The 24180-nt window shown below is 37.5% G+C and overlaps 2 protein-coding genes and 1 pseudogene across 2 annotated transcripts; 1 reads left to right on the forward strand and 2 right to left on the reverse strand.

Annotated features, from left to right (window-relative positions):
* Window positions 1-674: 674 nt before the first annotated feature.
* Window positions 675-7182, reverse strand: LOC134387628 (olfactory receptor 7A10-like; annotated as a pseudogene).
* A 686-nt stretch (window positions 7183-7868) lies between these two features.
* On the forward strand, window positions 7869-8798 carry LOC134386829 (olfactory receptor 7A10-like). Its single transcript, XM_063108951.1, has one exon. The coding sequence runs from the start codon at window positions 7869-7871 to the stop codon at window positions 8796-8798; it is 930 nt and encodes a 309-aa protein (XP_062965021.1).
* An 11474-nt stretch (window positions 8799-20272) lies between these two features.
* On the reverse strand, window positions 20273-21196 carry LOC134386899 (olfactory receptor 7A17-like). Its single transcript, XM_063109039.1, has one exon. It carries the CDS (start codon window positions 21194-21196, stop codon window positions 20273-20275), a length of 924 nt encoding a protein of 307 aa, XP_062965109.1.
* Window positions 21197-24180: the final 2984 nt, after the last annotated feature.

Here is a 24180-nt window from a genome sequence, read left to right on the forward strand (position 1 = left end):
GAAGATGTATGATTGAGAATTATGTATCATTGAACACTGTCCATATTTAAGGACATCTCTGGCATTAAGTTCATATTAACTCAATTGGTTTATGCAAATCTGTCTTTCTGTGTAGACTACACTTTTAACATATATTTAATAAGCAATATTTCATTACTACTCTGTGCCACAAAATATGGTAGCCACTATGAACACTGTGATGACTAAGAGAACAGTGTCCTTATGAAAGAATAAAATCCTATGATCAACTGTAAAACCACTAGTATGTTTAAGTCTATGTTATAAGAAAAAACAGATAAGATAGTGATGTAGTGAGGAATGTTGAACAGAAAAGTGAAAAACTGTGGTATTAGTATTTCTTCTACTAAATTATACAAATAGCCTCGGTTTCCATGTGTCGTTTATTCCATAAAACTAGTAACAACTCATCAGTATATGAGACACATGGCAATCTCCATATTGTTTCTTACCCAAGGTTGGGAATAACTTTGGGAAAGTAGACAAATGAAAAATGGAAAAATGTTGGATAGCCGAAAAATCAGAGCTTACTAAAGAGAGGGCTTACATTTTATAAAGCAGTTGAAATTAAGGAAATTTAAACTCCGGGAAAAAAATAGAAGGAGCAAGTTCTATTTCCATGATCTGATAAAGAATTACAGTGTCTGGCTTTGAGCTTAAAGTCCTGAAATCACAGGCACTTCTTGAAAATGTCTCTTTTGTGGCCTCCATCTGAAGAGTCTTCTCAGAGCACCCTTTATGTCTTTATTCCTCAGACTGCAGATGAAGGGGTTCAGCATGGGTGTGACCACAGTGCACATCACCGAGGCTGTTGCACTTGAGAGTGAGTTGTGTGTAGCAGCAGAACTAAGGTACACTCCTAGGTTTGTACCATAAAATAAGGAAGACTACTGAGAGGTGAGATGCACAGGTAGAAAAATGCTTTATACTTCCTTCGAGCTGATGAGACTCCACAGATGAAGAAAACTATTTTTGAATAAGAGTAAAGGATCCCACAGAGGGATCCCCCACCCAGCAGTCCTGCTGCAAAATACATCATCACGTCATTAAGAAATACATCAGAACAGGCAAGAGGGACCACCTGATTAAGTTCACAGAAAAGGTGAGGAATTTCCAAGTCTATACAAAAGGACAGCAGCAACACCATGAAGCTTTGTAAGAGGAAATTCAGGGAACTCATGATCCAGGACACCAGAACCAGCCACCTGCAGAGTGGAGAGTTCATGATGACTGTGTAGTACAGGGGGTGACAGATGGCCACAAACTGGTCCTAGGCCATCAGTCTCAGGAGAAAGTTGTCCGACATTCCAAAGAGTTAAGAAATCTGGGTGATGCGGCCTTCATAGGTTATGACATTGCTGTGTGTCTAGATGTTTGGCAGCACCTTTGAGACAGTGGTGGAGGTGAAACAGATGTCCATAAAGGACAGGTTGGAAAGGAAGAAGCACATGGGCATGTGGAGGTGGGAGTCTGAGATGGTGGCCAGAATAATGAGCAGGTTCCCAAGCACAGTGACCAGGTTCATGAACAGGAAGGGCCCAAAGAGCAAGGGCTGCAGTCCAGGTTCTTCTGAAAGTCCCAAAAGAAGAAATTTTGAAATTTGTGTGTCATTCCCATGGTTCCATATGGTTGATGTGACTATCGCAAAAAGAGAAAAAAAGAACATCACCAAGCATGAATTATGCACCTGTTAGAAATGCTATCATTTATATTCTACAGTCAAGACACTAATTCCTACATTATGTGTATGAATCTGGTACCTGTTAGGAGAACCCTGTGCCATCTCTGATTAAGAATTCTGTCCCACTCTGATTAGGAATCACTTGCTCCATGAAGTCATGTATTCAAAAATTTTAATGACAAATTATTTTATGCTTTTGAGTAATATAAATTGGGTGACAATCATGACCCTGTTATTATCTAGGCAGTGATTGATCAGTGCTAAAAACAAATACCACTAAATTCTTAAGATGGATAATTAATACAAGCAGACACAAGTAGGTAAAGAAATGATTGTATAACCTTCAGATGGTAAAAGGTACTATGAAGAAAAAGAAAGCAGATATAAAGGAGAAAGTAGGCAGTATTGTTCATCACTGGAAGCACAGACAAACTAGGTGACATTTGAAAAGACTGACAGAATGAGAGTGACAGTGTTATCTGTGGCAGCATGTGCCTGTTGGGTAGAACAGCCAGTGCAAAGGCCCTGAGAAAGGCGATTTTTTCAGATGTTCAAGGCCAACAAAGAAGCCAGTGTGGTAGAAGAATTATCAAGAGGAGTGAGATGAAAGCTGGTGTCAGAGGATGCTGAAAACCAAAGTGGCCTTGTGGCTGCTGAAACTTCAAAGCACAAGGAGTCCCTCTGTCGAGATGTTGTTGCGTTTGCAAAGCTGGATGCAGAGGTTCCCTGTGAATTGAAATGCATCCTCCTTGGGAAGTCCAAGTTCAAGGTTTGGGTGATTCAGCTCCTCCTGAGGACCTTGTTTCTGGTTTGTAGATGGAAACTTTCTTGCTCTGTCTTCACATGGCTGAGAGAGAGAGACCATCTCCCTCGTGTCTCTTCCATGAAGACAGTGATCTCATTTAGGAGGGCTCCTCTCTCATGACCAAATTATTTTCCACAGGCTCAACCTTCAAATATCAACACATTGGGAATTAGGGATTTAACAGATTAATTTTGAGAACACAAGCATTCAGTTCATATCACTGTCCAAATCTAGGTAGTTTTTTATGACAGCAAGAACGATTTTATAGAGGTAGATCATGAGAAATGGTGGAATCTCACGATGTAAATTTCAGCTTCCTCTTAGACATTGAATATATTATCATCCACGTTCTGCAAACATGCAATGCGGTCATAACAGTATTGACCACATAGAGTGGACTTTTGCAAACAATAAAGAAGGGAATGTTTATAAGGTACTAATCTCAGGGTAGTGTGTATAATAAGGTCTAAATGTATAATTTATAATTACCAAAGTGTCATAAATGAAGGACTCAATGACAGTTCTTAATGTGTATTATAAGTGTGAATATTCTAATTGTTTTGACAAATAAGCCAAGGGGTTTAGCACCTGTGACACAGTTCTCCCCCTTGTGGAGGAAGGGGATAGCAATTTTCTGGAGATATCAAGGACTGTGTCCCCAGTGCAAGTCAAGGCTTTGGAGATACCAGGAGCATAATCAAGACAGATTCTTCAGTGTTAAACTTGGAAGAAAACCTTAACTTAGGATTGGGATAAACTGTTAGTAGATGAACTCTCTGGAAGGCAGTAGAGCTGATGAAGGAGGAATACTAAAGACTGGATTCCCCTGACTTTGAACCTGGTCTCTTGGGAACAGAGAATCTATGGCAAAAATTTTCTTTTTGTACAGCTTGTGTCCCATGGGGAAATGAGCGGGTGTAACTAGAGGGAAATGTGCCTAATGAGCAGGTATAGGGAATTGTATATATCCCTTCTGCTGCTGTCACTCAGAGTGTGCCAACTTGTCTGGATAGGACATGTTTGTCTCTTTTGGAGTCCCAAGTCTGGCTCAGGGACTGATGCTTGACTCCTTCCTGCTCTTCTGTTTAGGGAGAGAATTTGTCTCCATCATCAACCATTCAGTCAGGAATTAACTTTTCCGCATGGAAACCTTTCTCTCAGAGATCCCATCGAGGTCAGTCGGAAAGCCCAACAGGTAATACAGGAAATATGTAGGTAATGTTAGTTGAGAACCTTTATCTGAGGTCACCTGAGAGCCAAACCAGGCTAGTTCAGTGACAGATTGCAAGTCCCAAGGTTGTTTGCTTTCTTGATTAGTTAATTAATTAATGCATTTATTTATGATGCTAAAAGGGAATTGTCTATTGAACTCAGCATCACAGGATAACTGTTTACAATGAAATAAATGTTATGGAGGCACAATTAGAAGGAGGAACAGGAGGAATAAAATGGTTTCAGTAAAAGTAAAGCATGTTTCCAAGGACCTTTGCAATTAGGGGGAGTGGAAAATACTGCTTTAGCTGTGGAGGGATATGCAGTCAAGTGAGGGCATTTCATTTTTATTTGTAAGATGGGGCATATTTGGCTTTTTTGTTTGTTTTGGGAGGTGTTTGGGGCCTTTATTTTTATTTATTTTTTATTGGTTATGAATATTAATGAGATACAAAGCTGATTGTCACCCCTCATGCCCAAGATGTGAAGGCCAGATCCATACTGGCAGCATACACCTTACCACAAATTGTGTCTGTACCCCATGTCCCCCACCTCCCTCTCCCTCCCCCATTCTCCCCCATTCCACTTTGTATCCCAAGGTATGTTCTCTCAATGGGGCATATTTGAGTGTGTTCCCATATTGATGAGAAACATCCAAATCAATATATTGTTTGCTCGTACTACCTTGTAATAGCATTCCATGAGACATACATTTTACTGTGTCTTTCTTCTGTTAATTATTCAGATAACATAAAATACTTATTAGGTGAAAAGGGGTATATTAAGAAGCTCTACTTTGCAGTAATTTCCTCACTCATGCAGCAGAATATATTTGTGTTGGTTAGACCAGTGATGCTGCTGAACATTCCACAATGCAGAGCACAGACTCCACCACAAATAGTGACCTGGTCCAGAACGTCAGTCGTGCTGAGATTGAGAAATCCTGTGATAAAGAATATCTGTATTTTTCATATTTTGTCCATCTTGAGATCATTTCCCCAAGATGTTACAATACTCACTTCTGCCAGCAATATTAGAGAGTACATCTTTGCTCTCTGTTTAAAAATTTCAACAAAAATCAGTGCAACAGCTTTTAAAATTTTTTTTTCAAGATGATGAGTATGAAAGAGGTTTCTTGTTATTTTATAAAAAATATCCTGACTTTGAACAAATATGGAAATATTCGTGTATTGGCTCTCATATATCTAGATTTTGATGTACCTATGTTTATTATGTGTCCTTATTTATATAGTTATCAGCATTTCAAATGATTTCAACCAATTATTCTTTTTGAGTTGACTTTTGGGGATGATTTTGGGGGGGCTATAAAATGTTACATCTTATTTAGTTAAATATGTCTATCTTCTTATTTTTGCATTTTTTTGCCTTAGTTGACATCATTTACCCACTCACAGATTTTATGTGTAGTTTTCCTAATCTTAGTCTAAAATGAATTGTTTACTTTTACATTGAGGTTTTAATCTCTCTGGGTTTTGTTGTTGTTGTTGTTGTTATTACTTTTGTCATAGAGAACCAGCTATGTTTCTTCCAGATACATAGCCATTTATGCGAGCTTTTATTTTAAATTTTAACCTTTTCAACTAAATTAAAATATAAACACTTATATTAAATGTCCATATATAAAGAGACCTAATTCTTGGTTCATGTAACAAATAATTACTGAGTATCTGCTACATGTCAGAACATTATCTGAACATTATATATTCTTCAGTATGTAAGTTTTTGCCAATTTAGCTCTTAATCCATGTTAATATTAAACTAATGTTATTTTATATCTTGTTCTGATAAATGTTTGATGATCCGTTAATTTTGTTTCCTGCAGATGTTTTGAAGGTGCTATATTTAACTTAGTTTTATTCCCCTGTTGTTTTGTTTGTTTGTTTTCATAACTTGTCTGTTTCTTCAAATTTGTTTCTTCTTAATGCATCCATATTCACATACCTTTTTAAAATACAAAGGTGAATATACAAGGTAGCATCCCTGCTGACCTGGATCTTGCCTTATAGTGGAGAAAACAGAATATAATGAAGTAAATAGAAATAAATGTCTGTATCAGGTAATGTCCTCAGGGATAAATCATTTAGAGAATGCTTTTCATTGTAAAATAATACAATTGTCATGATGTGTGCAGGATTTTATATGCTCTGGGAGGCCTTTGCATGTTGGGTGAGAAACAGAGCCAGAACTAGAGTGTGCTCATTGGATTTGTCAAAAAAGAGATCAAAATCCAAAGCCCACAAGTAGCAAACAATGAATACCACACAAGGAAAGTGAGAAATGAACCTCCCTCATTTGCCCTCAGATTTTGTAACAATAAATTAGTCAAATGAACATGGAACAGGCATGAGTCTTTTATTGTTACATATAAAAAAGCCAAAATTTTGCTGTTGTTTTCATATTCCTTTTATAAATTGTTAATTTTTTCTCTTTGCTCCATTTTTTAAATTGGTGTTTAAATCTGTGTGTGTGCTGTTACCAAGAAGATATTATTAAAATTGTCTTTTGGAGACCAGCCAACCATCAAAAAATAAAAAAAATAAAATAAATAATAAAATAAAATAATAAAATCGTGGATAACTTTCCTTTTTTAGTTTTGAAAAGTAAACAAAGATTTTAGTAATCATTAAAACCAACACAATTAAACACTCTTCCTAAATTAAAGAACTTGAAGGGACTATATAACAATGTCAGAATTCTTTATTTTTGATCTTTTATTATATATTTGCTGGGCATCAAAGAGATGTAATGGGAGTTGAAATATCACCAGAACTAAGGAAGCTTTTCTTTCCTTGAAGTCTCTCAGGAACCACCTGAGCTTATTAGACTCATTCCACCTCAGGCCCATTTAACTGCTCTCACTCTGTTTATTGAACAGATTGTATTAAACATGCACATAAACACACACACACACGCGCACGCACGCATAAGGCAGATGATGGCCATATAAAAAAGAGGCCCAAGTGTACAGGTATATAGCGAACATATGAACTGTGATTTCTGGGTACCAATTTTGTACTGTTTAGGGAAAAGACAATCTGATCTTGACAGTTCACCTTATATTCATTCCTTTCTAATAGTTGGCTGTGAGTGTCTACATGTGGGTATGTCTGCATGGCCCCAGGAGGCCCAGTGTGCTGCATGTGGATAGGGGCTGTGTGTGTGTGTGTGCGCGCGCGTGTATATATGTGTGTATGTGTGTATGTGTGTAGGGGTGACAGCAGGTTTCAGAGAAAGGGGAAGTGAGCTCATTATATTCCAAAAGGAAACTTATAATGCAGAGGCCAGAACATAAGGCAACAGATAGAAATAAAGGGGAGATGCATTTCAACTCACAGAGCACCTTTGCAGTCATCTTACCAAACTGAAGCTGCAAGAACATCTGGACAGAGGGACTCCTTGTGTCTTGAAGTTTCAGCAGCAATGAGGCCACCTCATTCTTCACCATTCTCTCACACCATCTCTCGTCACTCTCTTCCTGATCACTCCCCTGCCACACTGGCTTCCTTGTTTCCCTTGAATACCTGGAACGAGCACCTTCCTCAAGGTCTTTGCACTGTCTGTGCCTCCTGCCAGGTACACACTTCCACAGATGACCATGTGGCTCTTGTCCTGTCCTCCTTAAGATCTTTCTTCAGATGTCATCTTGTTTGCAATCTTCACTAACCACCAGTAAAAAAAAAAAAAAAAAAATACACCTCATCCGTTCTCTCCTTTTTACTTGTTTCGTTATTCTTCCAAACACCTGCCACCAACTGACATGTTTTATGATTTTTTTATTTACTTATTTTCTATCTCTGTTATTAGATTGTAGGGACTTTTGCTTTTCAGGTCTCTTCACTCAGTGTCTAGACAGTGCCTGAAAGATGGTCAACATTCAACTTCTATTCCTCCAATGCATGAAAGAATTTCTCATTATAATTGTAGAATTCATGACATCTCCAGGAATGTCTGAAAGCGGGAAGGATTTCCTTATCAGAGATGGCAGGAGGATCCCCTAATGGGGACTACCATCATGCACAAAATATAAAAATAATTTCTTGACTTTAAAATATAAATGATAACATTTCCGAAAGATTAGTAATGCATTCCCGTGTCTTGTCCTCCCCCTCCCCCATTAGTTATGTCACCCACATGGAATCTGGGAATTACACAAGAATTTCAGAATTTCTTCTAATGGGATTCTCGGAGGAACCTGGACTGAAGCCCTTCCTCTTTGGTCTGTTCCTGTCCATGTACCTGGTCACTGTGCTCGGGAACCTGCTCATCATCCTGGCCGTCATCTCAGACTCCCACCTGCACACGCCCATGTACTTCCTCCTCTCCAACCTGTCCTTCGTGGACATCTGTTTCACCTCCACCACAGTCCCAAAGATGCTGCTGAACATCCAGACACACAGCAAGGTCATCATCTACGAAGACTGTATCACCCAGATGCACTTTTTCCTATTCTTTGCAGGGTTGGACAATTTTCTCCTGACTGTGATGGCCTATGACAGGTTTGTGGCCATCTGTCACCCCCTGCACTACACGGTCATCATGAAACCCTGGCTCTGTGGACTACTGGTTCTGGTGTCCTGGATCATCAGTGCCCTGAACTCCTTGTTACATAGCTTAATGGTGTTGCGGCTGTCCTTCTGTATGGACTTGGAAATCCCCCACTTTTTCTGTGAACTTCGTGAGGTGGTCCACCTTGCCTGCTCTGACACATTTTCTAATGACATGGTGATGTATTTTGCATCTGTGCTGCTGGGTGGTGGTCCCCTCACTGGTATCCTTTACTCTTATTGTAAGATAGTTTCCTCCATACGTGGAATCTCATCAGCTCAGGGGAAGTATAAAGCCTTTTCCACCTGTGCATCTCACCTCTCAGTGGTCTCCTTATTTTACGGTACAAGCCTAGGAGTGTACTTTAGTTCTGCAGCCACACCAAATCCACGCTTAAGTGCAACAACCTCAGTGATGTACAGCATGGTCACACCCATGCTGAACCCCTTCATCTACAGTCTGAGAAATAAGGACATAAAGGGGGCTCTGAAAAGATATTTGGGATGGAAACTATAAAAGCACCATTTTTCAAGAAGTATCTATGATTGCAGGGCTCTAAGCTTCAGAGCAAGTAATTGTAATTACTTAATCAGATATGAAACTAAAACTTTCTCCTTATATTTCTTTCTGGGAGTTTCAAAAAGTTTTATTAACCGCTTTGTAGAATTTAAGCAGTTCTCTTTTTTAAGCTTTCTGCCCTCTCTGATACAACAGTTCTTTTCCCTTTGTCATTTTACTACTTTCTCAAAGTTATTCCCAAATTTGTATCGGAAACAATTTGGAGGTTCCATTTTGTCTCACATAGTGAGGAGCTGTACTCATCCTGTGAAATAAACTACACTTGGCAACTGAAGCCATTTATATAACTTTATAGTAGAGGACCATCTGAGATCACAGTTTTTCACTTTTGTATCCTTTCTCTGTCTCTACCTTAACTGCTCTTTCTGCTAATGTGTACTTAACATAGTGTATTTTACAGTTTGTCATGGGATTTTATTCTCCTTGTGATTTGAGGTCACAAGTTATTACTCATGATCCTGATTCTTATTCAGCTCTGGTTCTGCAGTGCCTACTATATTCCTAGCACAGTGTAGATAAGCAAAAATTGCTTATCGTATACATGTTCCAAGTGTTGTAGGCAAGTTTTAATATTTTGATTGACTTAATACAGCCTTAGAGTCAGTGATGCCCTTAAATATGATGAGGTAAAATTTTCAATCATTCATTGAATGACTATGGAGAATTGATTTTTGGTGGTGTACCTCTAGTCATTGAAATGTGGAGGTTTAGTATCCAGGTGTAAGTTGATTCATTGGGATGAGGGATTTGTCCTGTTCTGTATATTTCATTGGATCATCTTTCTGTTTTCATTTAAAATTTTTCAGTGCTACTAATAAATATGAGTCCTTTCATTGCCATAAACAAAATACCTGCCCCTTTAAAAATTTTTGTCATAAACATTAAAGTACAAGAAAGTGAATAACATATACATTATTCTATCATCAATTTCATTATCTTATTTATGCTCTAAATTCTCTTAAATTCTCATGATCAAAGGACAGTTTACAAAAGACCTTGAATTTCTGCACAGTTATGCCTCTGGAAATGGTAATTTGTGATCCAAGGTCACAAATTGCTCCTGCAAAAATATATGTGTCCTTCCAACCTCTCCTGATTGCTTACAAGTGAATCTCAATGGTAGTCTCTTTTTAGTACAGTTATCTGAAACAAACTTGAATGTCCACTTCATCATGAATGCTGCCTCAAATATCAGAACAAAGTTCAAAAATATGAAGATGCAGATAATTCTCCATGTCCTCGGTTCTGTTTGCTTTGGTTATGTATCAGTAAGCTATTGCTGCGTAACAAGTCATTCCCTAATTTAAAAAGGCTCATGATAACACTCTATTTTTTTTACATGGGATTCTATGTCAGAGAAGTCTTCTGGTCTCTTCTCTCTCCTCATGTGTCTGTGGTCAGCTGTGAGTCAGCTGGAGGAGCTCTGCTAATCTTGGCTGGGTTCTCTCACATTTGGGGGTTTGCTGGCTTTAGGCTGCTCCAGGGTGGCATGCCTGGGATACCTGGGCTCTGCTCTCCATGTCCTCTCTTCCAACAGCAGGCTGTCCTGGATTTGTTCACAAGGCAGAAGCAGGTTTACAGGAGAGAGCAGAATAAACATGCCAACGCCTCTTGTGGGACAATCCCACATTCATATTCTTTTGGCCAATGTGAATAAAGAAAACTTAAGTGAATCACCTCAAATGGTTACTTTTTTTTTTTGGTGGCAAGAGCACCCAAACTCTACTCTCTTAGCAAATTTACAGTATGCAGTACAATATAATTAACTGTCCTCATGCTGTACATTAGATATCTAGACTTACCCGTCCTACATAACTGCAACTGAGTACCTTCTACCTACTCCCCTGATTCCTTGCACCCCCATTCCTGCCCCTGGTAACCAGGATTCTACTTTTTGTTTTTATGTATTTGACTTTTTTTAGATTCCACATATAAGTGAGATCATGCAGTATTTTTACTTCAGTGTCTGGCTTAGTTCACGAACAAAATATCATCCAGGTTTGTCCACGTTGTCCATAAAGGAAGATCTTCCTTTTTAATGCTGAATGAAATTACATTGCATATAGATATACCAAAATTTATCTGTCGTTTCATCCATCCATGCACACTTTGCTTATTTACGTATCTTGGATACCGTGAAGAACGTGAAATGGTCATGGGAGCACAGATATCTCTACAATGTGCTGATTTCATTTATGTTGGGTATACACCCAGAAGAGGGATTGCTGGATTCTATGGTAGTTCTATTTTAAATATTTTGAAGAACTTTCATGCTGTTTCCCATAATAGTTGTTCCAATTTACATTTCCACTAGGATTATACATGGGTTCTCTTTTCCTCACACCAAGGACAATACTTTATGTCTCATCATTTTGATAGGTCATCCTTTTAAGTGTAAGATGGTATCTCATTGTGGTCTCACGTTGCATTTCCCTTCTGAGTTGTGGTGATTAGCATTTTTTTTCATATACCTATCAACAATTTCTATGTCTTCCTTTGAGAAATGTCTATTTGGGTTATTTGCCCATCTTAAAATCAGATTATTTGTTCTCTTGCTATTGGTTGCTTGAGTTCCATATATATTTTCATTATTAACCCCATTAAAATATGTATGGTTTGCAATATTTCCTCCCATGGCTTAGTTTATCCTTTTACTGTGTTGATCATTGTCTGGGCTGTGCAAAAGCTTTTTAGTAGCTTGATGTAATCCCACTTATCTATTTTTTGCTTCTGTTGCCTGTGCTTTAGGGTTTATATCCAGGATGTCACTTCCCAGACCAATGCCATGGAGGTTTTACCCTATGTTTCCTTCTAGGAGTTTTGCAGTTTCAAGTCCTATGTTGAAGTCCTTAATCTGTTTTGAGTTGATTTTTGCATGTTGTTTGAGATGAGAATCTAATTTCATTCTTCTGGAAGTGGACATCCAGTTTTCCTAACATGATTGATTGAAGAGACTGTTCCTTCCCAATTGTGTGTTCTTGACATCTTTGCCGAAAATCAATTAACAACAAATGCATGGGTTTATTTCTGGGCATGCAAATACTGTCTTGCCACAGCAGTTCATGACGCATAAACATTCTGTAATATCTTCTCTTAGGCTGGCTCTTCACATCAAAAAATAAATTTTATTTAATAGGCCAAAGTTGAATACTAAAGAGTTTTACTTTGCAAATATTTCATTACTGTACTGAATATATTTGTGGGTGTATAAGCCATTTAGTTTCTCTATTCAAAATCATTGTGCATGTTCTTCTGTTTTATATACTGGGGAATGGGGGTGTTTACTCTTTTTATTGCAACAAAGTATTGACATTTTTTCACCAATGATGAATTTTGCCATTTAATTATCTTATGTGTGGATGGATATATGTAGGAGGAATGTATGAAATTTTATAAATGTTGTGTGGTCAAGTCTATAAGCGGGTCATATTGCCTCTACCCCACCACTGATTTTTTTTTAATGTTTTGTTTTGTTTTTGTTGGTTATGAATATTCATGGGGTATGATTTTTTAACTTTGAAAGTTTTTCTGCATCGCCAAGAGAAATAAATCACCTTTTATACCTGTTGCCCTCTTCATGTTTTTCCTTATTTCTACCTTTTTGGCTTTCTGACTGTGTTACCTCTCTCCCTGTGTAACAGAGACATAGAAAAGATCACTCAAAGCAACACGAATGCAATGAGAAGCCTGAAGGGACTGCCCCTCAGCAGCTCCTCTATTAGAAGGAGAAACTAGGTGCAGCCCCAAGTCAGTTTTTGCTTCAGTATTTATTGTAAAGATAAGGAAATTACAGGAAAGGAACAGATAGTTAATCAATCATGGTAAGAACATAAAGAACTTGCCTATGTAACAATCTTTATCCAAGCATTCATAGTTCAAAATAGTTTAAACAATACACCATCAAAATGGTCAAAAATCTAAGCTATGTGACATGCAAAAAAATAATAAGATTATCATTAAAGTGCCTGACTTCTTAAGAAACTCAAAAAACAGCTCAAAGCAAAATGTGGAACAACCCCCATGCACTAACTAATCTAGCAGAATGTCCTTGGAAACCTTAACTGACATATTTTCTCATCACTTAGGTTTTATTGTATTAAGGGTTATTGCCCTTAGAACAACCCCTGTTTTGTTTCAGTTCTTTTGTTCACATTAAAGGCTTTAGACCTGTTTAAGTTTCCTTCTCACAAAATCTTCCAGTGAACCCATTATATCAATAATCACTATATACAATCCCTTTCCTAAACAGTGATTAGAGTTGATTTCCTGGGCTCTTGCCCGCTAGCTGTAGGCTCTTGCCTCCTATAGGAGGACTTTTGTCCCATACATGCATTATCTAAAAACCCTATCTAATAATCAAATAGCAATCAAAATTTTTAGCCTTCTACATGAATGGATCTATATTTTTAAATATCACCTGCCATCTTATGTTATGCTTTCTTTTGCTTTCAAGCTAAGATTACCTATACCATTTCTATAAGCATATTTTAATCCATTTATGTTTACATAGCATGAAATTATAATTTTAGATACCACTTCCCTTGATGCTTCCAAAAAAGTATATTTTTATATTATTTTATTTCCAAGTCTGCTAAATCAATCTTGAAGTAGTGACTCATATCGATGTCAATAAATGGTTACTGTCTTTATTTCAGAAGTTACATTAAGATTTAAATTCACTTTCTGTGCCTAGCTTATTTCACTTAATATGATTAAAGTTATAAACATATAAATAAAAGAAAGAAAGATACAACATTCCTGTATTAGTCCATTTTGTGTTGCTATAACAGAATACTTGGAACTGGGTAATTTATAAAGAAAATGAAATTTATTGCTGACAGTTTCTGAGGCTGAAAAGTCCAAAGTCCATCTGGTGGTGGTGACAGTGACTCAGGACTCTCACATGCCAAGATGGTGGAAGCAGAGAGAGCAGAGAGAGAGAGAGAGAGAGAGAGAGAGAGAGAGAGAGACTCTCCTCTCCTTTTAAAGCCCTCAGAACCATGCCCCAACCACCATTTTTAATCCATTCACTACTGCATGGTCTTACAATACAATACCTCTTCAAGGCTCCACCTTTCAATGATCATAATAGGATTTCCCACCCTCTTAACAGTCACAGTGGGGGCTAAGTTTCTAAATCATAAAACTTAGGGAACAGAATTCAACCTTCAATGAGTTTTGGGGGGGCATAATTCAGTCCACTACAATTCCCAATAATACATCAAACTTTCAACAGGACAACTGAGGTTATTAGAAGTGGGAAGGGAGAGGGGAGGTAGGAATGGGCAAAGAACTATGAATATCAATGATAATATATATTATTGAATATAATAATTATTCTGATGTGAACGTCACAGATTGCATGTGTGTGTTGATGTCCAACTCTGTACCCAAGATATGTACAATCGACTTTGTTATAAATTTTTAAAAATTTAAATTCAATTTTGTTTATGACAGTTGTTTTGAATTCACTCTAACCTGGTTTAATTTTTTCTGCCATTCAATTTATTTTATAAATGCTAATTTTCTTACAATTTGTTCCTAGATAAACACACACTGTTGTGAGACTACAAAAGTGAACTAAGCAGATGTAGTTCCTACTAAATGGGATGTTACAGGATAATGGAAAATGCGGAGTATAGTGAAATAGATGCACATGACATAATGTCCCCATAGATGAATCATAAAAGAAAGAGGATAGGTTGTCATGGCAGGTGCAGGGTTTCATACATTATGCTTTGGGGAAGTCTCTGCACATTGGACCAGAAAGAGAACCAGGACAGTACCCATTGGATTTGTCAGAAAAGATCAAAATCCAAAGCCCTAAAATAAGATGCCACAAAGAAAAGTGAGAGGAAGACCTGACTCATCCTCTACTGGACCATATGAAAACAAGTGTGGTCAAATAAATGTGGAACAGGCACAGGAATAACAACTAGGTCAGGACCCTGCTGTGGATTCCATGATGAAGCAGGTGGGGCAATAAGAGTCTGCTCAGCGTGTGGCCCTGGAGTCAGAAGGTCACATCAGCACCACACTGGCCACCTGTTCTCCAACACTCTGGCTCTGCTGTTGGACTCTTCATCCATGCACTTTTCCTTCATTAGCAGAAATTGGCCTTCTTTTAAAGCTTTACTTGCCTTTACTGCAGAAGATTATAAACACTTACACACATGCTGTGCCCACACACGTACAACCTTCTCAGAAATATTTATAACAGCTTTATTCATAATTGCCAAAACTTTGATGCAATCATGATGTCGTCCTTCAATAGGTACACTGATTATCCAACTGAGGTACGTCTTTACAATGGAATATTATCCAGTAATGAAAAACGAGCTATCAAACTGTGAAATGATATGGAAGAAACTTGAATGCATATTGATAAGTGAATGAAGCCAATTTGAAAAGGCTGTCTACTGTGTGATTCTAACTATATGACATTCTGGAAAAGAGGAAACTAGGGAGTTAGAAAAAACATCAACAGTTGCCTGGGATTCACAAAAGGGTAGATACAGATAAATATCTGAACACAAAGGATTTTAGGGCAATGAAACTATTTTGTGTGATACTGCAATGGTGGATGCATGTACATTATATGTCTGTCAAAAGCCATAGAATGTGCAACACAGAGAGTGAAATTTAATGTAAGCTATAGATCTTAGCTAATAATTATAATGATGATGTATCAGTATTGCCTCATCAGTTGTAACAAATGTACCACACTAATGCAAGTTGTTAAGAATAGACTGGTTGAGGAGGTGCAGGGGGAGTCTCTACTCTCCACTCACGTTATTGGTAAATCTAAAACTGCTCAAAAAGAAAATGTCTTAATTAATTAATTTATTCTTTTATTATTATTTTTGTACATATTTATGGGGTACAGAGTTGACTACCCGTATTTGTGTACAGTACGTGATGATCAAATCAGTATTATTAGTATGCTCATCATTAAAAATTGTAATTATTTTTTTGTCCCTTACAAATTACTCCCTATCTCTCCTACCCTTCCCCCTTCTCCATCTCTAGTAACTACAGGTCTGTTGTTTCCTTCTGAAAGTTCAACAATTTATTATGGTCTTTTTTTGTTTCTTAGCTTCCACTTATGAGTGAGGATATGCAGTATCTCTCTTTCTGTGTCTGGCTTATTTCATTTAACATAATTTTCTCCAAGCTCATCCATGTTGCTGCAAATGGCAGAATTTCATTCTTTTTTTATGGCTGAGTAGTATTCCATTGTGTATATGTACCATAATTTCCTGATGGAAATTTAGGTTGGCTTTATATCTTGGCTATTCCATGTAGAACTGGGATTATCATGAGAGAGCAGGAATCCCTTTGACATGATAATTTCCATCCCTTTGGGTATATACCCAGAAGTGGGATTATGGATCATATGGTAGTTCTATCTGTAGTTGTATGAGAAACCTCCATACTGTTATCCATCATGGCTGTACTAATTTACGATCCCACCAACAGTGTAGAAAAGTTCCCTTTTCTCCATGTCCTCACCAGCATTTGTGATTTTTGATAGTAGCCAGTCTAGCTGGAGTGAGATGATATCACAATGTGGTTTGTATTTGCATCACCCTGATAGTTAGTGATGTTGAGCATTTTTTTCATGTACCTATTGGCCATTTTTATGTCTTCCTTTGAAAAATGTCTATTCAGCTCCTTTGCCCATTTTTTAATTGGATTTTTTTTTTTTACTGTGAAGTTGTTTGAGTTCTTTATATATTCTGGATATTAATCACTTGTTGGATGTATGGTTTGCAAATATTTTCTCCCATTCAGTAAGATGTCTTTTCACTCTGTTGATTGTTTCCTTTGTTGTGCAGAAGCTTTTTAGTTTGATACAATCCCACTTATTTATTTTTTTCTTTTGTTGCTTGTGCTTTTTAATGAGATGCATAAAAATGGGTACAGTCACACAATGGAATACTATAAATTGATTAAAATAGTTGATCTACAACCACATTCAGCAATATGGATCAACATTTGAAATAAGCTTAACCTTAGCTAAGATATACTAAATTATTAACTTATATGAAGCACAAAACCAGTTCAAACTAATTAATGGTGTTAGGGTCAGAACAGTGGTTACCTGTGTGGTGAGAGTGTGTGTCTAGAAGGTAGCACAGGTGAGAAAAATTCTAGGGTGCTGGTTGTACAGGTTTATTTATTTTGTAAAAAAAAAAATCATTGAGCTGAATGTTTATAATGTACTTTTAGTGTGAATATTACTTTTGAATAAAACAATCATTTTATTTGACAAGGACTGTATGCATGTCTCTGGTGAAAATATTAATGTCAGAGTGTTTGGGAATGGTGGGACAGAACAAGTATCAGACCTACAGGAGGAAAGTTCCTGCTAGGGAAATTGAAGTCCAAGAAATTGAGACTTGGAGAGAGAAGGGGGAACAGAGTGGGGGTGAGAGAAACCCAAAGACCCTCCACAGATGAACATTACAGAAGGTTCTACTTGGAGACCTTGCTCTTTATATGTCCGTCTTTGTGTCTCCAGCATTTCTGCAGGTAAAATCCATGCTTCTCTCATTCCTACTTCCCTACATCACTTATGGGGCTCTCCTGGGGCATCAAGATGCATCAGTGAATCAACGTTCCCCAATCTCCGTTCATCAGTGTGTCACGATATAAGCTTCCTGGACTTGGTGAGGCATTTAGGAGGAAAACAGTTTATTTCTTTTTAATCTGGCCAGGTGGATGGGAAAAGCAGGAGGGGAGCATTTATATGTGAGGAGTCTTGACAATCTGAAATAGAATTTCCATAACTTCTCATTAAACATATCGTTTAATTCTCACTGTCTACTCCAAGAAATTTATTCACCTGCTGAGGGTGAAGGTAAAAGGAGTCATCCTTCAAGGTTTGGGACTTGAAGTAACCCCGCCAAAAAACTTTATTGAATTGAAAATTATACTGTATAGACTGTTTGCAGAGATGGCCCCAATTCACCATTTTTCTCTGTATTCATGACTCGTGCAATGTGACTGTGAAGATTCCTCCCATCTGCAGGTGGAGTGTATTTATACACTTTGGATCTGGGTTGGACTTAGGATTTTATATTTGCTTTAGCCAATAGTATATGGTGGAAGTGACAGTGTCCCTCAAGGTGACTTCGCATGTTTCTGATTCTCCCTTCTGTAACCATGCCCTTGTCATGTGAACAAGTCCAGGCTAGCCTGCTGCAGTAGGAGAGAGGACATGAGGGGCAGAGCCAAAGTGTCCCAGCCATGAACACCTTGACCTGCCTACAGCGAGCAAGCCCCCAGATGGGGGAGAACCCAGCCAAGGTAGCAGAGCATGTCCAGATGAGTCACAGATGACTACAGACTTATGAGATAGATTTCCACACAATAGAAAAAAAAGGCATTACATCAAACCATTTACTTTTCAAATGGCTTTTTATGTAACAATACCTGCTAACACAATAATCAATGTAAACAGAACTGAGGACATTCACAATATTCTGGAGCTTTTTATTTTGGGCATTTGTTCCCAAAATGGAAGGAAATGTTCATGATTGCCTGGTTATTCACATTTATTTCAGATAACTACATTAAATAGTGTGTATCACTGAAATTCCATTCCAGGTAACTGGGTAAGTTTGGAAGAACATGTATGTTTATGCAGGAAAAACTCATGCCCCTCATTCACAAGTCCTCATTCCCAGAAGCATGAATGGGCAGAATTCCAGCTCTTGTGTGAGTCATCCTTTGCTCATGAGCATTGGAGAGAGTTTAGAACATAAAAGAAAACATAAAATTTATGAGCGTATACACACCTCGCGTTCATTCACCTGAACATTAATTTTTGTGACAAAATTTTTAAAAGGAGAAGGTATTTTGTTTAGGGTAACAGCAGGAGTCATATTTGTAGACAGCAATATAAAGTTTAAGCAGGAAAAAAAAGATAGCTAAATAGTATTCCATTCAGCCATTAAAAATGTAGAAAATCCTGTCATTTACAACAATTTGGATGAACCTGGAGAACATTATGTTAAATAAAGCAGGCACAGAAACAAAAATACAACATGTTCTCACTTATATATGGAATCTAAAAAAGTTGACCTCATAGTAAAGTAGAATGGTTGTTACTAGAGGCTGGTGTGGTTATGGGGAAGAGGGCTTGCAGAGATGTTGGCCAAAGGATACATAATTACAGTCAGATAGGAGAAATAAGTTAAATACATGTATTGTACTGCATGGTGACTATAGCTAATGATGATATTGTATCCTGAAAAAAATGCAAAAAGAGTGGATTTTAGTGTCTTCACCACAAAATAATGACTATGTAAAGTAACAAATAGCTAGACTTAACACTTCAAGACATTATGTTGTACAGATAAACACAATTTTATCTGTTAATTTAAAACAAACACACAAAGAGACACAAGGGAACTGGTAGAGGGAAAGGAAATATTTATTACCTTGATTGTGATGATGGTAACATGAATTTGTACATAGGTCCAAATTCCCCCAATTATGTATATTAATTATATTCAATTTTTGTATGTCAAATAGACCCCAATAAGCTGGAAAAGTAAAAAAAACAAAACAAGAAACAAAGAGCAGATGATACAATGAATCATATAGAACATGACACCAAATCCTTCAGTCTCCTGAATAAACTTACTTCCTTACACTTAGACACATTTGCTTGAGTAGATGTACATCTACAAAAATAATTATTCCATAGAAGACGTATGATTGAATATTCAATGTTGTTGAAAATTTTAAATATTAAGGTCATCTCTGACTCTATGACCATATTGTAAATATGTAGACTACCCTTTTAACATATACTTGATAAGCAATATTTCATTACTGCTCTGTGCAATGAAATATAGTAGCCACTGTGAACAGTGTGATGACTAAGAGAACAATATCTATATGAGAATTAAATTGCATAATCAGCTGTAAAATCATGTAATTTTATTCATTGTATCATAGTTTATAATATAAGGAAAGACATTAACATAGTCATTAAGGAGTGACAGACACAAAAAAGAAAATCTGTGGTATCCTAATTTTGTCTATAATTTAAGTATATAATGGCTTCAGTTGTCAAGTGTCATTTATATCACAAAAGTAGTACAAACTTATCACCACGTGAAACTAATATGAACCTCCAAATTGCTTCTGATAAACAGTTGTGAATACCTTTGGAAAGTTGAAAAATGTGAAAGGGGAAACATTGGCTATCAGATAGAACAGAAAGCTTACTAAAGGGAGCTGCTTAAATTAGATAAAGCAGTTGAAATTTTAAACATGGAAAATTCAGGCAATAAATAGAGCAAGTTCTACTTTCATAATCTGGTCAAATAACAACAGTGTCTGGCTCTAAGACTTAGAACCCTGCAATCACAGGTACTTCCTGAAAATTGGCTCTTTCACGGCTTCCTTCTGAAAAGTCTTTTCAGAGCCCTCTTTATGTCTTTATTCCTCAGACTGTAGATGAAGGGGTTCAGCATGGGTGTGACCACAGTGTACATCACTGAGGCTGTTGCACTTGAGTGTGAGTTGTGTGTGGCAGCGGAACTAAAGTACACTCCTAGCATTGTACAATAAAATAAGGAGACAACTGAGAGGTGAGATGCACAGGTGGAAAATGCTTTATACTTCCCTTGAGCTGATGAGATCTTACGTATGGAGGAAACTATCTTAGAATAAGAGTAAAGGATACCAGAGAGGGTTCCACCACCCAGCAGCCCTGCTGCAAAATACATCACCAGATCATTAAGAAAAGTGTCAGAGCAGGCAATTAGGACCACTTGATTAATTTCACAGAAAAAGTGGGGAATTTCAAAGTTTGTACAAAAGGACAGCAACAACACCATTAAGCTTTGTAACAAGGAATTCAGGGCACTCATGACCCAGGACACCAGAACCAGCAACACACAGAGCTGGGGGTTCATGATGACTGTGTAGTGCAGGGGGTGACAGATGGCCACATACCGGTCGTAGGCCATCACGCTGAGAAGGAAGTTCTCCAAAACTCCAAAGAGAATGAAAAAGTGCATCTGGGTGATGCAGCCTGCATAGGTTATGACCTTGCTGTGTGTCTGGATGTTCAGCAGCATCTTTGGGACAGTGGTGGAGGTGAAACAGATGTCCACGAAGGACAGGTTGGAGAGGAAGAAGTACATGGGTGTGTGCAGGTGGGAGTCTGAGATCATGGCTGAAATGATGAGTGTGTTTCCGAGCACGGAGACCAGGTACATAAACAGAAACAGCCCAAAGAGGAAGGGCTGCAAGTCCTCTGAAAGTCCCAGAAGAAGAAACTCTATAATTTGTGTTTCATTCTCTGGCTCCATATGGTTGATGTGACTCAAAAAAAGAGAAAAAGAACATGACACAAGTATACATTATGAACCTGTCAGAAATGCTGTCATTTAAATCTTGCAGTCAAGACACTAATTCCTATACTTTGTGCATAAATCTGTTTTGTTTCTGGGAACCCCATGTGTCATTTTTCATTAGGAATCCTGTCCCACTCTCCACCTTTACCAAGAGGTCACATGCTCAAAATTTAACAAGGGGAGCAGGAAAGATGCCTGAGTAGAGGTGCCTGGTATGTATCCCTCCCACAAAAAAGGATCAAAATAATTAATAAACAGCTACATAGTGATGGCAATGTCTGTGGAAGAGTGCCGGACTGCAGCAAAAGACTGGTGAGATACAAGTGGAGCACAGAAGTCCAGCATGGCTGTATAGGGAGGGGAGAAATCATGCCGCCTGAGCCACCATGTCCCTGCCACCAGGATCTGCACTGGAGTGACATTCCCTTGCTTGTAAAAGTTAAGTACAAGCTCTGTATCAGCCCTCATTCTCACCACAATAACCTATAATTACTACTACAGGAAAATCCTAAAGCCCTTGCAAGCCTGGAGCAGACTGTAGAGAACCCAAGCATTATGTTGCTCCATAACAGAAGCACACATTATGCACCGCCCACACCACACCCTAAAGACACAAGATGATGCAGTACAGTGTCATACTTAAACCAGAGACACTTCAAGAGGACACCCTGCCCTGGGGACCAGCAGCCACTACACTTTCCCAACCTTAATGCTCTACTGTTACCCCAATGCAGTCATGCAAGTGGCTACAATGTCATGATCTCAGGGACTTATGCCCAGTCCCGGGAGTGGCTAAGACTCTTTACTTACACATCTGGGAAGCTAGACCCATCTCCACATCAAACTGCCACATCTCCATATCAAACTGCTGCATCTCCACACAACCGGCCAAATATCAGACAGGCAATCTCACCTCTGGTGCACTGCCCACCCCTGCTAGACAACTGAGTACTGTATGCCTGCACCCCAATCCAATAACACAGCTCAGGGAGCACTACCTTAATAAATTTGACCCCAAGACAGCAGAGTTAAAGGAAATCTTATTAATATCATAAGGAAACTCACTGAGATATAAGAGAATACAAAGAAACAATTCACCCAAATCAGAAAAAGCAAATGATCTGATCAAGAAATTTAGCAAAGACATAGATATCATTAAAAAAAATCAAACATGAATCCTGGAACTGAAGAAATCATTGAATAAAATAAAATCCACACCAGAGAGTCTCAACAACGGGCTAAATCAGGAAGAAAGAATTTCTAATTTTGAAGATGGTTCTTTTGAAATAAACCAGAAAGCCAAAAAATAAAAATAAAAAAGAATGAGGAAAGGCTAAAATATTTCTGGGATCCCATTAAGTGAACAATATTCAAAATATGGGCTTTCCAGAAGAAGACAAAAAAGATATTAAACACTTATTTGATAAAATGACAAGTGAAAACATCCTGAGTCTTAAAAAATGTGAACTTACATATCCAGGAATCTCAAAGGACTACAAATAGATTCAACCCAAAGTGGCTCACTCCAAGACATATTATAGTAAGACTGTCAAAGTTACATGTGAAGAAAGACTTCTAAAAATAGCAAAGGTGTCAAGTCACATATAAGAGTATCCCCATTACACTGAGTGCAGACTTCTCAGTAGAAACTCAACAGGCCAGGAGAGAATGGCATGATACATTCAAAGTTCTTAAAGAAAAACATTTCCAGTCAAGAATATTATACCCAGAGATCAAAAATGAAGGAGAAATAAAGTCTTTCTCAGACTAGCAAAATTAAGGGAATTCATTATCACCAGACCAGCCTTACAAGCAATGTTTAGGGGAGTCCTACAACTAGAAGTAAAAGACTAATAACAATCATCATAAAAACACACAAAAAATATAAAACTTACTGGTACAGCAGATACACAAATTAGAAAGAGAAAGGAATCAACACTTATCAATACATAAAACCACCAAACTGCAAAGATAAACAATAAGAGAGGAAGAAAGGAACAAAAAATATGCAAAACAATCAGAAAACAACCAACAAAATGACAGGAGTAAGACCTCATGTATAAATAATAACTGAATATAAACAAATTAAATGCCCCAATTAAAAGACACAGACTAGCTGAATAGATTTTTAAAAACACAACCCATCCATATGCTGCCTACAAGAAACATGCTTTACCTATAGAGACACACATAGACTAAAAGTGAAGGGATAAAAGAAGATATTTCACATAAATGGGAAAAAAGAGCAAGCAGGGTTAGTTATTCTTACCCAGGGAGACGGTGTTCAGTGGATACAGATTTGTAGCTAGATAGGAAGAATAAGATCTAGTGTTCACAACACTAAAGGGAAATTACAGTTAACAACGATTTATTGTATAATTACAAATAGCTAGTACAGAGGATTTTGAATGTTTCCAACACAAAATAATGACAAATGATTTAGGTTATGGCTATGCAAATTATCTTGATATGATCATTTCACACATTATAAATATACCAAATATCACATTGTACTCCATAAATGTATACAATTATCCTGGGTCAATTCAGAAAAAACAAATTAAGAAGAAAAAATTCAGACACAGATGTAGATTAGAGGTTATCTGAAGCCGGAAGAAAGGAATAACATAGAAGTTAATGCTTAATGGGTAAGAAGTTTATGGTTAGAATGACATAAAAGTTCTGGAATAAATAGAGATGATGTTTACACAGCATTAGGAATGCAATTAATTCTGTAGTATTGCATGTTTAAAAATGGTTAGAATGGCAAATTTTATGTTACACATATTTTACCACAAAAAAAAATTATTGACAGATTTTTTCATGCTTTTAAGGAATATAAATTGACTGTGGATCATGTTCCAGTCACTAGGCAATGATTAATCAGTGCTGAAAAACAAATGTCACTAACATCTAATAATGGACAAATAATACAAGCA

The sequence above is a fragment of the Cynocephalus volans genome, chromosome 10, assembly GCF_027409185.1.
Source record: "Cynocephalus volans isolate mCynVol1 chromosome 10, mCynVol1.pri, whole genome shotgun sequence".
NCBI lineage: Eukaryota > Metazoa > Chordata > Mammalia > Dermoptera > Cynocephalidae > Cynocephalus > Cynocephalus volans.

What these genes read in the sequence shown, in the direction of transcription:
- LOC134386899 (XM_063109039.1), bottom strand. Translation starts at nt 21,196, where the DNA reads ATGGAGCCAGAGAATGAAACACAAATTATAGAGTTTCTTCTTCTGGGA.
- LOC134386829 (XM_063108951.1), top strand. Translation starts at nt 7,869, where the DNA reads ATGGAATCTGGGAATTACACAAGAATTTCAGAATTTCTTCTAATGGGA.